General features: G+C 39.1%; 1 protein-coding gene across 1 annotated transcript in view; it reads right to left on the bottom strand.

The window, feature by feature from the left end:
• sycp1 (synaptonemal complex protein 1) overlaps positions 1–19,679 on the bottom strand; it is a 223,131-nt gene that overhangs the window by 109,353 nt on the left and 94,099 nt on the right. The window contains exons 10-12 of the mRNA XM_059971481.1: positions 11,862–11,935; positions 2,883–2,991; positions 334–428 (exon numbers count right to left, since the gene is read on the bottom strand). Of these exons, the coding sequence (XP_059827464.1) occupies positions 334–428; positions 2,883–2,991; positions 11,862–11,935 (278 nt within the window). The remainder of the gene's footprint in view (positions 1–333; positions 429–2,882; positions 2,992–11,861; positions 11,936–19,679) is intronic.

The raw sequence follows: 19,679 nt of genomic DNA, 5'->3' as shown, positions 1-19,679 counted from the left end.
GTTGCCTAACCTGCTGAGTTCCTCCATCATTGTGTTGTTAAATATAATTTGTTAATATATCTTTAAAGTAACAATGAAAATTTAATATTGTTAAAGGCCATTACTTTTATTGTGTTCCTCTAAACTAGAAATTATTCCAGAAGAACATTCTAAAGTTAGCTCCTATTATCAAATCAGCAAACAGAAATAGTTAATAAGCTCAGCTTTAAAGAGGAACATCTGGATTCTTCCCTGTGTAAATTCATTCGATCTTAGATGCACCTTTTAGAATTCAGCTGTTACATGACAAAGATTTGTGGGCAATCTCCCTGTTTCCAAAGGAGGAATTCATACCTCTCTTTTGTTCAGTAAGTCCTTCGTTTTTTCCAATTCAGTTGTCAAATTTTGTTCTTTGGCATGTAACTCCAGAAGTTTTTCATTGAGATGCCCTTTTGAAACAATTTAATAAATGGAAAAAATAATGAAAACTATAACAATATAAAAATACATTTCTAAATATTTTCCACAAGTACTGAATATGTATTAAAATATTTTATATTGTCCATTCCACCATACTTCTTGTTACTCAACAATGAGTTGGAAATACTTGCCAATAAAATATATAAATTAAGCCCTAACCACATGTATTAGTAACAGCCTTGGGACTCCTATAAAAGTGAAACTATATAGCATTAATGTAAAACATTTACTCTGATTATATATTTAAGATAATAAAAAATATTTATTAGCACAAAGGTGATTGATCCAAATTAAGAATTTAGAGAAACAATGTTATCAAATGCTAAGCATCAAATGATGTAATTCATTTTGGTATGGGTGGCTAGAAAAGCTGGCACCTGGAGAATAGTTGCGATGGTCAAATACTTAGCTTTATCTGACACTTTAAATTTCTTTATCATTTTTACTTATGGTAAATTATTTGTGCTTGCAACATATTTAAGTCAAATAGGTAAGTTTCTTGTATATCTCAAGCCCCAGGATCAAATGTCTAATTTGTTTTTTTAATATTAGATTTAATTTTATCCTGCCTAAAATATTCAAATATATCAAACATGAAGACTTCTTGTCAGTGTGTTTTATGCATCATACCTTGACACAAAATTCAACTTGTAGCTATTTTGCTTTGAGTTAATAAGAATCAATAGTGCAACAAATTAAAAACAAGGCAAAGTAAGGATGTAAACAGTTAATTGTGAACAATCAATATGGAGAAACTGTGTCTATGGCAGAAAATTCACCTTGATGATTTCCATAGTACTCTTTACCAGCATTTACACACATTTTACAAAAGGGCCTTGCTACACCAGTCAGAGCACAAACAGAAATTGAAAGTTATAGAAAGACAGGTTAATTCAGCTTGAATCTCTCGAGTTGAACTCCTCAAAGCACAATAAGTAAAATATGGTGGTAATATAGAGAGCTTAACTATGAAAGAGATGTGTGAACTTTCTAAATATGTGGCAACAATAATGAGAAATGTTATCTCTTATTTCGATACTTAGGGAGTGATAGGTCTTGCAATTCACACAGATCTCCAGATTCTTAAGAGGAAATGTGTTATTTATGAATTCAAACAGTTCTGGAATCCCACAACCTACATGCACCTGATAGTCTTTACTCAAAGCAAAAGAGATTATCACTTTTTCTTTAGCAGTGATCTCCATAAAGAAATTCTAAGAACTGCAATGTATAAAAGTGATCAGGTGTCACTTCCTAGGGTAATGTTAAGGTTAGGAAGATTAGAGTGAATTCTCCTACACTCCACAAGCAGAACAGCTCAGGTATGGAGTCATATCTGGAGATTTGGCTCCAGTATGTCACAGACCTCTATTGCCATTGAGTGACAAAATCATTTTAGGAGGAAGAGGACTGTGATGAGTCCTGTATATATTCTACGAGAAGTTGCGGTGGTGGAGGAGTACAAATACTTGGGTGTTCACCTCGACAACACTCTTGATAGGAAAACTAACACCAACACTGTTTACAAGGCAATGAGCAGACTCTATTTTCCAAGGAAGCTGAAATCCTTCAATGTGTGCAGCAGGATGTTGGAGATCTTTTACCAGTCTGTTGTAGCAAGTGCAGTCTTCTTTGTGGGTTTATGTTGGGGGATCAGCATCAGTGCTGGTGACGCAGAAAGATTAAATAAACTCATCAAAAAGGTTGGATTTGTCCTTGGCTACAACCCGGACTCTTTTGAGTTAGTGATGGAGAGGAGGTCACTAAACAAACTATTATCCATCACGGACAAATCAGGAACATCCTCTCCATGACCTATTGAATAAGCAGTGGAGCACCCTTTTGAATATGCAATTCAGCCCCACTGTCACAAAGATTGTTACAGAAAATCTTTCCTACCAAATGCAATAAGCATATACAACAGTTCATCTCTGTGCAACAGGAGAACATACTTCATAGTACAATCTGTTTATTTTGTAAATTATTACTGTGTATATTATTCTGTACTTCATTAGGTAATATTTTTTTTGTTTAGTTTTTTTTATTTTGATTCTGGAAGGCTGTAACATGTTCTTTTGGAAGATGATGGTGCTATTCTTCAGATTTGCGTTGGGCTTTGTTGTAATAGTGCATGAAGCCACAGACAGATCAGCTTGGGAGTTAAATGGATAATTAAACTGCAGTCAACCAGAAGCTCATGATCACTGCTGTGCTGTGCTCTGCAATCACCCAATCTGCATTTGGCTTCTTCAGTGTAGAGGACACCACTCCAATTTATCTGTCAGTGGTTCTTTTGTTAGTTATCATAGAATAGCAAAATAATATAATTCCCATGAATTCTAAACAACAGGCTTGGTCTGGATTTCATACGGAATGCATACAAAAATTTATTTTAGATTGATCAAAATAGTAACATTGCTTACTAGTTGCTTCCTCTAGCTGATCACATTTGATTGTGGACTCCTGTAGACTAATCCACGTTTCATGAAGCTCAGTGTCTTTTTGTTTATACTGCTGTTGGAACTGCAGTACCTTGAAATGAACAATTTAAGCATAATCAATACACGATTAAATTTGGAAAAAGCAAGTGTGGCTAAGCTAAGATTTATTTGAATATATATCCTCTCCTTGTATTTTCTATAAAGCATAATATCTGTTCTTGTGGAGCTTTACCAGCAAGAGCATTTGAAAAATATTTGCACATCAAACATCACGGAGGCAACTCACAAAAATATTTTGCAGATTTTGCAGCAGCTACCAGGCAGAATTGTTTACTGACTACAGTTCTAAGTAAATACATTTCCAAACTTCTCAACTTGGGACTTGACAGCTATCTGCAACTGGATTATTGACTTGCTGACAAAAAGACGGTAAGTACTAGACAATTGGATGACTTGTTGGGGCACACTTTGAGAGGAAGATAGTACAGTCTGATGTGATGTGCTTTGAAAATTAAAGAAGAAAAACTCAGTTTATTAAATAATAAAGATGCGTAGCAAGACAAATATAGCTCCTCCTCGTTTAACGAAGGACACTTTTGATGACAACGTTTCTGGTTGATCCTCCACCCTTCAAGAATACTCTACCGTATTCATTTCTTTTTTCCCGGCTTAAAGCCACATACAGCTGACCATGCTGGAATACCGGTTTCTCCAGATAAATCAACACATTCTCCATGGTTTGGCCTTGCGCCTTATGTATAGTCATAGCAAAGCTATGTACGTGGCTTTAAGCCGGGAAAAAAGAAATAAATACGGTAGAGTATTCTTGAAGGTTGGCAGATCAACCAGAAAATGCGGATATTCCCAGATTCTACACTTGGACTAATAAGAGATGGGAAAACAGTGGAGGAGTACTCTGGGATTTTTGAAGCAAATGTTCTGGGTTGAGTGTATACCATTTCTCCACTAAGTGGTGACCTCTACTATTTGAGACTTCTTCATCACAAAGGGATGATGCCTGTGGTAGGGAAGCACATTCAAAATACCCCTCAAAGTCAATGAAGATGCCCTTTGTAACATCTATTAAAAATACCAATACTGCAAATTTACTCCAAAAGCAAGGCTTATTGTCTGAGATGAGTGCCCCATGATTAAGAGGGAGAGCTTCAAAGCCGTGGACTGGACTCTTGTGATGTATGCGGCAAGAATGAGGCCTTCAGGGGTATTTCGAATCACTGAAAACATGTGATGGAGATATCCTTCCATCACTCAAAGACGTCTGCAGAGAGAGGATTGTTGCAATCTGACAATCATTGGCAGCAAACTATGGAAGAAACAGAGAGAACAAGAATGTCCAGAGCAATGAGAGATTTGTTTGTTGTCTTACTAACAAACACTGAAATCAACAATCCACAGCAATTATGGAACTGGTTCAGGAATGCAATGTCTGAAGATTTCTTACAAATGGAGAGGAGAACTATCAATGATCCTAATATCATGATCGATGAAAGGCATCGTGGACAAGCTCTTCTGTATTTCCAAGAGAAACTTGAGAACTTGGGCAAAACACTTGAAGAATATAACTTGCCAACCCCAAAAAACGGTACAATTACTTAAAGTGCTGGCAATCTGGAATTATTGCGTGAACTGCAATACAACAGAGAAGAACAGCAGGAATTTGTTTCACAGAAGGAGCCCCTATTGAATAATGAGCAAAGAGAACTATATGAATATGTGTGCGACTGCTTGGAAAGGAATCTCTCTTCAATGATTTTCATTGATGCACCAAAAGGAATGGGCAAGACATTTATCATCAACTTGATCCTCGGTAAATTTAGGGGAGATGGAGGTGTTGCTCTTGCTGTAGCATCATCAGGTATTGCAGCAACATTGATGCCTGTGGTAGGAAAGTGCATTCAAAATACCCCTCAAAGTCAATGAAGATGCCCTTTGTAACATCAATAAAAATACCAATACTGCAAATTTACTTCAAAAGCGAGGCTTATTGTCTGAGATGAGTGCCCCATGATTAGGAGGGAGAGCTTCAAAGCCGTGGACTGGACTCTTGCGATGTATGCGGCAAGAATGAGGCCTTGGGGGGTATTTTAAACATTTGCTGTGGTGATTTTCATCAGCTTCTACCGATTGTGAAATCTGGAAACGATACTGATGTGGAGAATTCATGCATAAAATAATCCTACTTATAGAGAAGCTTCATCAAGTTTCAATTAAAGAGAAACATGCGATTGAGTGAGGGAGAAGGACAATATTCAGAATTCTTATTGGATGTTGGAGAAGACAAGATTGAGAAAAATGAAAACGATAAAATCGAATTACCTGAAGATATGATTCTGCCAGCAAAATCTATGGAAGAATGCACTGATTTCATCTACCCGACATTCGACAATCCTGCTTAACTGTTCGAGGAATTCTATCTTGGTTCCTCTCAATGAAATGATGCGAAAAATAAACTTCACAAGTATTAGGCACTTCCCTGAAATCATGAAAGAATACTGTTCCTTCAATGCTGTGGTGAAGAAGCTAACACCACTCATATTCCAATAGAATTCCTTGATTTGGTCGAACTCTCTGGATTGCCGCCACATAAACTGGAATTGAAGAGGGGATCTCTCATCATTTCAGTGAGGAACTTGGATCCACCAAGGCTTTGGATGGTGGTGGAAGAACTGCACGACAATCTCATCGTAGCAAAGATAAACATTGGTGTCTTCAATAATGACATTGTCATGATCCCAAGAATTACTCTCATTTTATTAGAAGGGGAAGATGTCCCTCTTCAGTGGAGCCAGTTCTATATGACCTCAACTGCATTTCTTCCATTTTACACAACGTTTGCCCTTATCCCATCCTCCCGCCACCACACTAGGGCTAGGGTTCCTTATGTCATCACCTACCACCCCACAAACCTGTGTCCAGCCATAATTTTCTGTAACTTACGCCATCTTCAATGGGATCCCAACACCAAGCACATCTTTCCCTCCAACCAACTTTCCACAAGGATTTTTCCCTACATGACTCCCTTGTCCCACCCTACTGAATTCCTTTGTGGTACTTACCCTTGCAAGTGGAACAAGTGCCACACCTGCACCTACAACTACACCTTCTCCCTCATTACCATTCAGGGCTCCAAATATTTCTTCCAAGTGAGGCAACACTTCACCTGTGAGTCTGTTCGGAGTCATCTACTGTAACTGATGCTCCCAGTGTGGCCTCCTGTATATCGATGAAGCCTGACATAGACTGGGAAACCACTTCGCCAAGCAGAAAAAGTGCAATGTCCTGTTAGCAACCCATTTCAATTCTACTTCCCATTCCTTTTTTTTTATAATTTTTTTTATTGAATTTTCAAATGGTTACAAAAGGAAAAAAAATTATCAACCCTTTCCCCTCCCCCCTAATAGATCCCTGTAGAAAGAGAAAAAAAAAAAGAAAGAAAGAAAGAATGCCTGGATATCAGAAGATCCCCACATGCTCCATGGAGTTCATAATAGCTTTAGTATATATATTTATTTCTTTCCCCAAATAACCAATAATTCTATCTTTGGAGTACCTATATATTTAATCCTATCTTTTGTAAATAAGGGCACCAAATTTTCAGAAATATTTCATATTTATCTCTTAAATTATAAGTAATTTTTTCAAGTGGAATGCAGCTAAAAGCTATATCTATTTTTATTTTCTTAATGTATGTTAAAATTCTTTTTCTTTTCACCGGTCCAATAAGCTCACTAACATTAAAACTTTAATAATTCAGTAAATTAGTCATTATTTTTAACAGGGTTACTCCAGTCTATAGTAATACCTAACTTTTCAACTTTCGTAGTACCTTGGGGAATCTTTTTAAAATTCTCCGTGTTGTTATGTGTGTCCACCCCCACCCCCCGATTGTCCAGGCAAAGAAAGATTAAAGAAAAATAGATTATAAAGAAAAAAAATTACAAAATACCCCCCTACTAATGTTGTGAATTAAAAAAAACACAACATTACCCCCCTTCATTGTACAGGTCATGGCAATCGCCATGATTACACACGTGAATCCCGTAGCAATCGATTCGAAGTTCCCCCAGCTCCCCCGTAACATAAAAAGGTATATATAAGAGAAGAAAAAATATCACTACTCTTGATTAATATTTATATAACATATAACCATATAACAATCACAGCACGGAAACAGGCCATCTCGGCCCTCCTAGTCTGTGCCGAACTCCTAATCTCACCTAGTCCCACCTACCCGCACTCAGCTCATAACCCTCCACTCCTTTCCTGTCCATATACCTATCCAATTTTACCTTAAATGACACAACTGAACTGGCCTCTACTACTTCTACAGGAAGCTCATTCCACACAGCTATCACTCTCTGAGTAAAGAAATACCCCCTCGTGTTTCCCTTAAACTTTTGCCCCCTAACTCTCAAATCATGTCCTCTCGTTTGAATCTCCTCTACTCTCAAAGGAAACAGCCTATTCATGTCAACTCTATCTATCCCTCTCAAAATTTTAAATACCTCGATCAAATCTCCCCTCAACCTTCTACGCTCCAATGAATAGAGACCTAGCTTGTTCAACCTTTCTCTGTAACTTAAGTGCTGAAACCCAGGTAACATCCTAGTAAATCGTCTCTGCACTCTCTCTAATTTATTGATATCTTTCCTATAATTCGGTGACCAGAACTGTACACAATATTCCAAATTTGGCCTTACCAATGCCTTGTACAATTTTATCATTACATCCCAACTTCTGTACTCAATGCTCTGATTTATAAAGGCCAGTGTTCCAAAAGCCTTCTTCACCACCCTGTCTACATGAGACTCCACCTTCAGGGAACTATGCACTGTTATTCCTAGATCTCTCTGTTCCACTGCATTCCTCAATGCCTTACCATTTACCCTGTATGTTCTATTTGGATTATTCCTGCCAAAATGTAGAACCTCACACTTCTCAGCATTAAACTCCATTTGCCAACATTCAGCCCATTCTTCTAACTGGCATAAATCTCCCTGCAAGCTTTGAAAACCCACCTCATTATCCACAACACCTCCTACCTTAGTATCATTGGCATACTTACTAATCCAATTTACCACCCCATCATCCAGATCATTTATGTATATTACAAACAACATTGGGCCCAAAACAGATCCCTGAGGCACCCCGCTAGTCACCGGCCTCCATCCCGATAAATAATTATCCACCACTACTCTCTGGCATCTCCCATCTAGCCACTGTTGAATCCATTTTATTACTCCAGCACTAATACCTAATAACTGAACCTTCTTAACTAACCTTCCATGTGGAACTTTGTCAAAGGCCTTGCTGAAGTCCATATAGACTACATCCACTGCCTTACCTTCGTCAACATTCCTCGTAACTTCTTCAAAAAATTCAATAAGGTTTGTCAAACATGACCTTCCACGCACAAATCCATGCTGGCTACTCCTAATCAGATCCTGTCTATCCAGATAATTATAAATACTATCTCTAAGAATACTTTCCATTAACTTACCCACCACTGATGTCAAACTGACAGGTCTATAATTGCTAGGCTTACTTCTAGAACCCTTTTTAAACAATGGAACCACATGAGCAATACGCCAATCCTCCGGCACAATCCCCGTTTCTAATGACATCTGAAAGATCTCCCGTCAGAGCTCCTGCTATCACTACACAAACTTCCCTCAAGGTCCTGGGGAATATCCTGTCAGGACCCGGAGATTTATCCACTTTTAAATTTCTTAAAAGCACCAGTACTTCCACCTCTTTAATTGTCATAGGTTCCATAACTTCCTTACTTGTTTCCCACACCTTACACAATTCAATATCCTTCTCTTTAGTGAATACCGAAGAGAAGAAATCGTTCAAAATCTCTCCCATCTCCCTCAGCTCCACACATAGCTGACCACCCTGATTCTCTAAGGGATTAATTTTATCCCTCACTATCCTCATGCTTTTAATATAACTGTAGAAACCTTTCGGATTTACTTTCACCTTAATCGCCAAACCAACCTCGTATCTTCTTTTAGCTTTTCTAATCTCTTTCTTAAGATTCCTTTTACATTCTTTATATTCCTTGAGCAATTCCTTTACTCCATGCTGCCTATATCTATTGTAGACATCCCTCTTTTTCCGAACCAAGTTTCTAATATCCCTTGAAAACCACGGTGCTTTCAAACCTTTAACCTTTCCTTTCAACCTAACAGGAACATAAAGATTCTGTACCCTCATAATTTCACCCTTAAATGACCTCCATATCTCTATTACATCCTTCCCATAAAACAACTTGACCCAATCCACTCTCTCTAAATCCCTTCGCATCTCCTCAAAGTTAGCCTTTCTCCAATCAAAAATCTCAACTCTAGGTCCAGTCCTGTCCTTCTCCATAATTATACTGAAGCTAATGCTATTGTGATCACTGGACCCGAAGTGCTCCCCAACAGATACATCTGTCAGCAGACCTATCGCATTCCCTAACAGGAGATCTAACACTGCCCCATCTCTAGTCGGTACTTCTATGTATTGTTGCAAAAAACTATCCTGCACACATTTCACAAACTCTAAACCATCCAGCCCTTTTACAGAATGAGCTTCCCAATCTACGTGTGGAAAATTAAAATCTCCCACAATCACCACCTTGTGTTTACTACAAATATCTGCTATCTCCTTACACATTTGCTCTTCCAACTCACGCTCCCCATTAGGTGGCTTATAATACACTCCTATCAGTGTTACTACACTTTTCCCATTCCTCAATTCCACCCAAATAGCCTCCCTAGAGGAGTTCTCTAATCTATCCTTCCAAAGCACCGCCATAAGATTTTCTCGGACAAGCAATGCAACACCTCCTCCTCTGGCCCCTCCTACTCTATCACACCTGAAGCAACTAAATCTAGGAGTATTTAGTTGCCAATCACACCCTTCCTGCAACCATGTTTCACTAATAGCTACAACATCATAATTCCAGGTATCAATCCACGCTTTAAGCTCATCCACCTTTCTTACAATTCTCCTAGCATTAAAATAGATACATTTAAGATACTCTCCACCTCCTCCTCTCTTTTCATCCCTAACAATGCATTCAAATTTATTATCCTTTTCTTTCTTCTCTCCTACGTCTTCGGGCTGAGTGCATCCCTTCTCCATCACCTGCCTTTCCTCCCTCACACACTGTCTACTTACTTGCTCTACTGGTGAACTAACCTCCTCTCCCATAGCTTCCTCAAATTGATTCCTGCCCCCCCCCCATCTTACTAGTTTAAAGTCTGCCCTGTAGCCCTAGCAAACCTCCCCGCTAGGATATTGGTCCCCCCAGGATTCAAGTGTGACCCGTCCTTCTTGAACAGGTCACGCCTGCCTCAGAAGAGGTCCCAATGATCCAGAAACTTGAATCCCTGCCCCCTGCTCCAATCCCTCAGCCACGCATTCATCCTCCATCTAATTCCATTCCTACTCCACTGTCGCGTGGCACAGGCAGTAATCCTGAGATTACTACCTTTGCGGTCCTTCTTCTTAACTGCCTTCCTAACTCCCTATACTCTCGTTTCCGGACCTCTTCCCCTTTCCTATGTCATTGGTACCTACATGTACCATGACCTCTGGCTCCTCACCTTCCCAATTCAGGATATCTTGGATGCGATCAGAAACGGCCCGAACCCTGGCACCAGGGAGGCAAACTACCATCCGGGACTCCCGATCACCTCCACAGAACCGCCTGTCTGAACCCCTGACTATCGAGTCCCCTATTACTATGGTCCTCTTTCTTCTATCCCTACCCTTCTGAGCTACAGGGCCGTCCTCTGTGCCGGAGGCCCAGCCACTGTCACTTCCTCCAGGTAGGCTGTCCCCCCCAACAGTACTCAAACATGAGTACTTATTGTCAAGGGGGACAGCCACTGGGGTACTCTCTAGTACCTGCCTCTTCCCCTTCCTGACCATGACCCACCTATCTGCCTTCCGTGGCCCCGGAGTGACCACCTGCCTGTAACTCCTCTCTATCACCTCCTCACTCTCCCTGGCCAGGCAAAGGTCATCGAGCTGCAGCTCCAGTTCCCTAACTCGGTCCCTCAGGAGCTGCAGTTCGGCGCACCTGGCGCAGATGTGGACGTCTGGGAGGCTCGGAGACTCCAGGATCTCCCACATCCGACACCAAGAACAACAAGCTGCCCTCACACTCATACTTCCCAAATAACTGAAAATAACAAGGAGAACTAAAAGATAAGCCTACTGTGCCCTCTTTCGCCTAAGCCCTCTGAGCCCATTTCTCAAATTTTTACCTTTCTCCCCCTGTATCACATAATTGAGAATATATTTAAATATTCTTCTGTCCTTAAAAATCCATCAACTCCATTCACTGTCCCCGTCTTCATCTTTAATCCGTTAAAAAGATGTTTCCATACAGACTACCTGATGTGAAAGTAGCTTATATTCATTCTTTGAAACTTTTCGCTTTTAAACTCATTAAATGCAGGAGGACTTCGCAAAAAAAATTCTACAAAATGGTTTGCTGATGTTAAAAAATGAAATGCTAATACATGAAAAGTAGAAAATTAAAAAGTATATTAAAGCACTGAATAATATAACTTAAAATGAAACAATCCTAAATTAAGATCAACTGTCAATGATAAACAAATGTCTGAAGACCAGGAAGAGTACCCATTTTTGGTGGACCCAATATCATATGCTAATACTGTATAACTTTATAAGTTATGCTGCTTTAATGGATCACCACATACACTCAGAAATTACTGAAATTCACTGAGTAATAACAGAGTGGATTCTAGATATATTCCTGAGTTTTCCAATTCTCACTTGGGGGTAATTATCATACTTCATCATTATAGAATGCTTCAGCCATAAAATTTATGCTGAGCAAACTAAATCAAATATTTTTCTTAATTTATGAATAAAAAGTAATTCATTTTACAATTTGCAGTACAAGTACTAAAATACCTCATTTTCTTTATCAATTAATTGATGTTGATACTTATTCTTAAGCTGTTCTCTTTGTTCAATTTCTTCATTTACTGCAAAAAGGAGGATCGTTTGTCACTATATTTAGAAACATAGTATATAAAGTATTAGCCATAATGTGAAAAATAACTTAAGAAATTCAATGATTGTATCATCAATTTAAAATGGATGGCAACATTAAAATAAAATTGAAACCCTGACATGTGTCATTCTTTTGCTGGAAGAATGCAGTTCACTGTTACCTCATTTTGCACTGAGGGTGCACATCTCACCTTGAGAACTTTTACGGAATTGGTTCCAAAAGAAGTGGTCAGATAATTATAAGTATGCAGACACATTACTAACAGTTTTTTTTTCTCGTTCCATGAGCAACAAATGAATATTTAATTCAGGGTAGGGATAGGATAATTACACAATTAAACAATGAACATTCAATGAGATTTCCTACAAACTTATAAACCTTTACAAACTACAGAACAATGTAAACTAGGAAGTGATATCCACCAAAATTGACAAATCAAACAGACTGGGTACAGAACACTTGTGTTCACTCTTCAGAAATGACCACCCTACTCCTGGCATATGATTGCTTTGTCTATTAATAACCACCTCTCTCCTCTGAATTCTGTCTGGTTCTCCTGCTGTTACAAGGAGGTCTGACACAAACTCAAGGCACACTACCACATCTTTCATATGGACATGCTGCAGCTAACAGAAGATTTCTAAATTTAAATCACGTGTTCATTTTGTTTATATCAGGACCAGCCACTTTTGTCTATCATCCAAATCGTCTCTTTCTTTCATTTGTATATTCTAGCCTGCTGGGCATATCTTAACAAAACAGACCATAACAACAATAATACATAACAATACTTATATTTTACATTAGCAACACAGACAAAAACTGGTCTTTAACAGTTACATTATTTCACCCTTTCACAGCTATTATGTTTGATTCATTCATTGTCCCAGTCGCTGTTCTCTGTTACCTAAACAAACTTTGTTTTCTTTCTTTCTCAGTTCTGACAGTCTTGGAGCTAAAATGTTAACTAAGCAACACACACAAAATGCTGGAGGAATTCAGCAGGCCAGGCAGCATCTATGGAAAAAAGTAGCTGACATTTCAGGCCAAGACCTTTTGTTAGTCCTGCTGAAGGGTCTCGGCCCGAAACGTCAATTGTCTTTTTTTCCAGAGATGCTGCTTGGCCTGGTGCATTCCTCCTGCATTTTGAGTGTGCTGCTTGGATTTCTAGCAACTGTAGATTTTCTCGTTTAAAATGTTAACTATTTCTTTTTCCATAGAAGTTGCTTGACCTGCTGAGTTTTTTTTTCAGCATTTTGTTTTTATGTTATATTGAATGTTTTGATTATCTTCACTTCTTTCTCTCCAACCAACCCTCCCCAGTAATCATCCTTGAAGTTTAAAATACAACTGTATAGATCATTTTCCTTTGATCTGCTCACCCTTTGCTCAGCTTAGACTTCAACATGTAGGGCAATACTAATGACAATTCTGCAACTCCTACAGAATGGAGGAAGACAGCTAGTCAGGCAACATTTGTGAAGGGAAATGATGTTTCGGTCCAAGGCACTTCATCAGGAATGGAAAGGAAGAAGACGGAAACCGAAATATAAAATTTGGGGAAGGGGTAGGAGCACAACTGGCAGGTAAAAGGCTGAGCCCAAGTGAAAAGGGGAAGGTAGGTGGATTGGAAGAGGGAATAATGCAAGAATGTGGGAGGTGATAGGCAGACAAAGCAAAGAAGTGAAGAAGGATTCTTCTAGGAGAAAGTTGCAAGGTGTCGACACAAAAGATGATGAGAAGTCTGTGTCTAGTGGTGTACCACAGGTACCAGTGCTAGGACTTTTACTGTTTGTGATTTATATCAAGCATTTGGATATAAACATAGGAAGTACGATTAGTAAACTTACTGAAGATAAAAAAAAATTGGCAGTGTTGTGGATAGCACAGAAGGTCCTTTAAGGCCAAGACCTTCCTGATCCAGGATATACATCAATTGGAAAGTTGGCCAGTGTGTTGACAGAAGGACTTTTACTCTGACATGTGAGGAATGTATTTTGAGAAGTTAAACAGGGCATGTCATATACAGTAAATAACAGGGCACTAAGGAATATTAATGAACAGAGATGTGAATAGCCCAAGTCCATAGTTCCTTGCAAGTGGCAACATATGTAGATAAGGTGGTCAAGAAGGCATATGGCAATGGTGCTTCATAGTTGGAGGCCTTGAGTATAAGAATTGGGATATTAAGTTGCAACCTTAAAAACTAGTTAGGCTGCTTTTAGAGTATTGTATATAGTTCTGGCTATCATACTTTAGGAAGATCGTGATTGTACCAATTGAGTGCATAGAAATTCACCAGGATGTTGCCTCAAATGGAGGATTTCAGAATGGGGAGAGATTGGATAAAATGGGCTTATATTATCTGGAGTTAGAGACTGAGTGATAACCTGATACAAATAAAATCATCTATCCATGGTAAGGTATTGAAGACAAGAGGTGGGTGTTTTAAAGGGAGTCTGAGGGTTAAGTCTTTTTCAAAGGTTCAAAGGGTCACTTTAATCTCAGAGAAATATAAACAATACTCATCCTGAAGTGCTTTTTCTTTGCAACCATCCACGAAAACAGAAAAGTGCCCCAAAGAATGAACAACAGTTAGATGTTAGAACCCCAAAGCTCCCCCCCCCCAGCTCCCCTCCTTCCCGCGTGTAAGCAGCAGCAAGCAACAATGTTTACGGTGTGATTTGTATTTGGAAATTGCTGCTGGATTATGTGATGGGATCTGATATCTTTACAGTGTTTAAGAAGCATAGACACTTATGTAGGCAAAAGAAAGAAAGATATGGTCTTTATTGTAGGCAAATGGGACTAATATAGATGTTGGTATGTGCCTGGTGGACCTAAAGACCTGTTTCTGTGCTATACAACTCAATGAATTGTTGTACCTCAAGCTTGCATTATGTCCCAATGTAACAGTATACTGTTTATCAACACAATACATAGGCAAAAGAGCCTCACTTGCTATGCCCTTAGAGTATTTTCTGTTTTATTTTCAGATTTCCAGCACCTGCTGTTTGAATTTTCAGTTGCTGAGCACTAATGATTTATTGCATTCTCATTAGCTGAGTCAACATAAACAAGATGGCTGTGTTCAGCAATCAGAAAGTGGTAATATAAGGCATCTCTTAAAAACATGAGACCAAGCTGAGTGTAACTGGAGACAATTCGGGGGATGTTGAAGTGGGGAGAAAGCTGGCATTGTTTTTGCTTAAATAGCAAGTAGAGTTCCAGAAGGGGGTGGTATTGAAGATAGGGCATTGGGGAAATTCACCATAGCTTTGAAGCATCTGCTATAAATGGGAAGACAGAAATTTCTGCTGCCTGGTAATTTTATTCACCAAGTAATAACGTGCTGATTAAAACAAGTTAAATTATCATTCAAATATTTGTTATCCCTCAGGGAAAGAAACTCACATGAAATTTTGGTTAGAGTTTCCAGAAGGCATGTGGGAGATTCTGAAGTCAGCTGGAAGATGGCCTGATGGTCTGATGAAACCAAAATTGGGCTTTTTGGCCATCAGACTAAACTGCATGTATGGTGTAAGTCAAACACCGTGTATCTTCAAAAACACACCATTCCTACCATGAAGCATGATGGACTCCAAAATCAGATCTCCATTTAACTAATTATGTGACTTCCAAAACTAATTGGCTGCACCAGTGATGATTTGAAGTGTCATTTTAAAGGGGGGTGTATACTTTGCAATCAATTATTTTAATATTTATAATTAATTTAAATCACTTCAGAGAGATCCGTTTTCACTTTGACGTGAAAGACCTGCATTCTGTTTGCCATTCCTTTATTGTCACAAGGTCACTGCAATTGCTTCATCTGTATGTCTGCAGCAGTTGATGAAGGTAGTTCACAACCACCTTTCAAGAAATGAGTAATAAAAAAAAGTTTATTCTAAATTCATTACTCATTTGCTCAGACAGTCATATCTTTCAGAGCTTAGCTAGCTTGATCAGTGATGGCACTACCAAGCTATTCTTGATGATTAACATAAAAGGTTTCTATCCATAATGCATATTCCAGTCTCACTATTCTGAATTTTTTTTTCCAAATGTTATTCTTTAAGGATGTGCATTGATTTCTGAGTTGAAAGAGGTGATAATAAGAAAGGTTTCCTCGCTTGGAATGATATTTCATGGGGTTCAGAGTCAATTTTGAGAACTTATAAGGCAATCATTATACAGCAGCTATCCACTAGTGGACTTGGCCTTGCTGTTAAACAGAATTCACCTTACAGAAGCATCTTACAGAATGGCTGCAACATATGATTCTGTGAGTAGAATTACGTAATATTTTACATATTCCTATGCAACAATGAATGTGATCATTCGGATTATTGAGTCTTTCACAACTATTAGAGCAATCCCTGTTTTCTCACTCATGATTATCAATACTCTTTACTGACCTACTGTATATGGGTATAATTACAGTGGCCAGTTGACCTATTAACATGCATGTCTTTCAGGATGTGGAAGGAAACCTGAGCACTCAGAGGAAACCTACATTATCACAAGTAGAATATTAAAACTCCAGTTTACTACAGATAAGGGTTAAAATTAGATCATTGGTGTTGTGAGATAACTACACCATTTGCTTCATCAATAAGAACTTCCATCCAAATTCAATCTTCCTTTTAGGCAAGAAGAGAAATCAAAAGTTAATTCATATTTCCATAACCAAACCATGTGAACTTAACAATGCTGGCCATTATTAAGACCTGAAGCCACACTGAAAATGGTATCCTCATAGATTATCCTCTTTCTTATATCCTATTGCCTCCTCTACCCATATAAAATTAATTTAAAGGCTGCAGGTAATTTAAGAATGTAACAGAAAGTGCAGTGAACAATTTTTCAATTAGTTGTTAGGATTTTTTTGAGGAAATTACACGCAGACAGAAAAAGGGGATGCAGTAGATATGGTGTACTTAGATCTTCAGAAGCCCTTTGACAATGTGCCACACACGAGGCTGCTTAACAAGATAAGAGCCCATGGAATTACAGGAGAGTTACTAGCATGGGTGGAGCATTGGCTGATCGGCAGAAAACAAAGAGTGGGAATAAAGGCATCCTATTCGGGCTAAACACAAAGTACACTGCAGATGCTGTGGTCAAATCAACACATACAAATAAGCTGGATGAACTCAGCAGGTCAGGCAGCATCCATTGAAATGAGCAGTCAACAGATGCTGCCTGACCTCTGAGTTCATCCAGCTTGTTTCTACGTGTTGATCCTATTCAGGCTGACTGCCGGTAAACAGTGGAGTTCCACAGGGGTTGCTGTTGGGACTGCTGCTTTTTACGACATATGTCAATGATTAATAGATTTGTGGCTAAATTTGCCAATCTTTACAAAGATAGGTGGAGGAGCGGTTAATGTTGAGGAAACAGAGGACCTGCAGAGAGACTTAGATAGTTTAGGGGAATAAGCAAAGAAGTAGCAAATGAAATACAGTGTTGGAAAGTGTATGGTTATGCACTTCTGTGGCAGACTATTATTTGTATGGGGAGAGAATTCAAAATGCAGAGATGCAAAGGGTCTTGGGAGTCCTTGTGCAGGATACCCTAAAGGTTAACCTCTAGGTTGAGTCATTGATGAAGAAGGCAAATGCAATGTTGGCATTCATTTTTAGTGGTACAGAATGTAAGAGCAGGGATGTGATGTTTAGGTTCTATAAGGCATTAGTGATACCACACTTGGAGTATTGTGTGCAGTTTTGGGCTCCTTATTTTAGAAAGGTTATACTGACAGTTGAGAGGGTTCAGAGAAGATTCACAAGAATCTGCAGATTCACAAGAATGATTCCAGGAATGAAAGGGTTACCATATGAGGAACGTCTGGCAGCTCTTGGGCTGTATTTCCTGGAGTTCAGGAGAATGAGGGGTGAATCTCATAGAAACATTCGGAATGTTAAAAGGCCTGAACAGATTAGATATGACAAAGTTATTTCTCATGATAGGGGAGTCTAGAATAAGAGGGCATGATTTCAGGCTTGAAGGATATCCGTTTAGAACAGAGATGTAGAGAAATTACTTTAGTCAGAGAGTGGTAAGTCTATGGAATTTGTTGCCACAGTGGCTGTGGAGGCTAAGCCATTGGGTGTATTTGAGATAGAGACAGATAGGTTCTTGAATAGTCAGAGCATCAAAGAGTATGGGGAGAAGGCAGGGGAGTGGGGATGACTGGAAGAATTGGATCAACCCATGATTGAATGGCAGAGCAGACCTGATGAGCCAAATGGCCAACTTCTGCTATGGTCCTATGGATCGTTTTGGGGCTACAAGGGTAGGGAATGGATCATGAACCTGTGATTTCTCTCAGGTTATTTACTCCTATCATCTAAAAAGTACCCTACTATTATTTGTCAACAAATGCCTGGATTACTTTCAATTCTACTGAGAAAATGGAGTATCAGACTCATCAGATTAAGGATGTTCAACACACACAAAATGCTGGAGGAACTCAGCAAGTCAGACAGTATCTAGGGAAGGGAATACACAGTCAACATTTTGAACATAAGACCTTAAGGTATAGGAGCAGAACTAGGCCATTCCTCCCATCAAATCTGCTCCACTGGCTAATCCAATTTTCCTCTCAGCCCCAATCTCCTGCCTTCTCGCATCTCCCTTCATGTCCTGACCAACCAAGAATCTATCAACCTCTGCCCTAAATATACCCAATGACTCGCACTCCACAGCCGCCAGTGGCAATAAATTCCACAGATTTACCACCATCAAGCTAAAAAATTTCTTCGTCATATCTATTCTAAGTGGATGCCCCTCTATGCTGAGGCTATGTCCTCTAGTCTTAGATTCCCCCTCCATAGGAAACATCCTGTCCACATCCACTCTATCGAGGCCTTTCAACATTGTATAGTGAGTACAGGCCCAGAACCATCAAATACTCCTCATACGATAAGCTGTTCAATCTCAGAATAATTTTCATGAATGTCCTTTGAACTATCTCCAATGTCAGCATAATCTTACTTAAACATTTGGCCCAAAACTGCTCACAATATTCCAAGTGAGCCTTCACCAGCATCTTTTAAAGCCACAGAATTATATCCTTGCTCTTATATTCTAATCCTCTCCAAATTAATGCTACCATTGCATTCGCCTTCTTCACCACAGACTCAACCTACACATTAACCTTTAGGGAATCCTGCACATGAACTCCCAAGTTACTTTGCACCTCAGAATTTTTAATTTTCTCTCCATTTAGAAAATATGCTTTTGTCTCTGTGCTTTTATTTCTTCTACCAAAGTGCATGGCCATATTCTTCCCGACACTGTATCCCACTGGCCGCTTCTTTGCCCATTCTCCTAGTCAGTCTAAGTCCTTTAGTAGCATCTCCTCTTTCTCAACACTAGCTGCCCCTTCATCTATCTTCATAACACCCACAAACTTGGCCACAAAGCCATCAGGTCCATCATCCAAATCATTAACATATAATGTAAAAAGAAATGGTCCCATTACAGACCGCTGTGAAACACCACCAGTCACCTGCAGCCAGCCAGAAAAGGCTCCCTTTACTCCCACTCTTTGCTTCCTGTCAATCAACCAATGCTCGATTCTTGCATTTCCTGTAATATCATGGGCTCATACCTTGTTAAGCAGCCTCATGTGTGGCACCTTGTCAAAGGCCTTCTGAAAATCCAAGTATACAACATCCATCAATTCTCCTTTGTCTATCCATGTTATT

Source organism: Hypanus sabinus, chromosome 6 (genome assembly GCF_030144855.1).
Source record: "Hypanus sabinus isolate sHypSab1 chromosome 6, sHypSab1.hap1, whole genome shotgun sequence".
Taxonomy (NCBI): Eukaryota; Metazoa; Chordata; class Chondrichthyes; order Myliobatiformes; family Dasyatidae; genus Hypanus; species Hypanus sabinus.
This window is presented reverse-complemented; position numbering and strand designations above follow the sequence as displayed.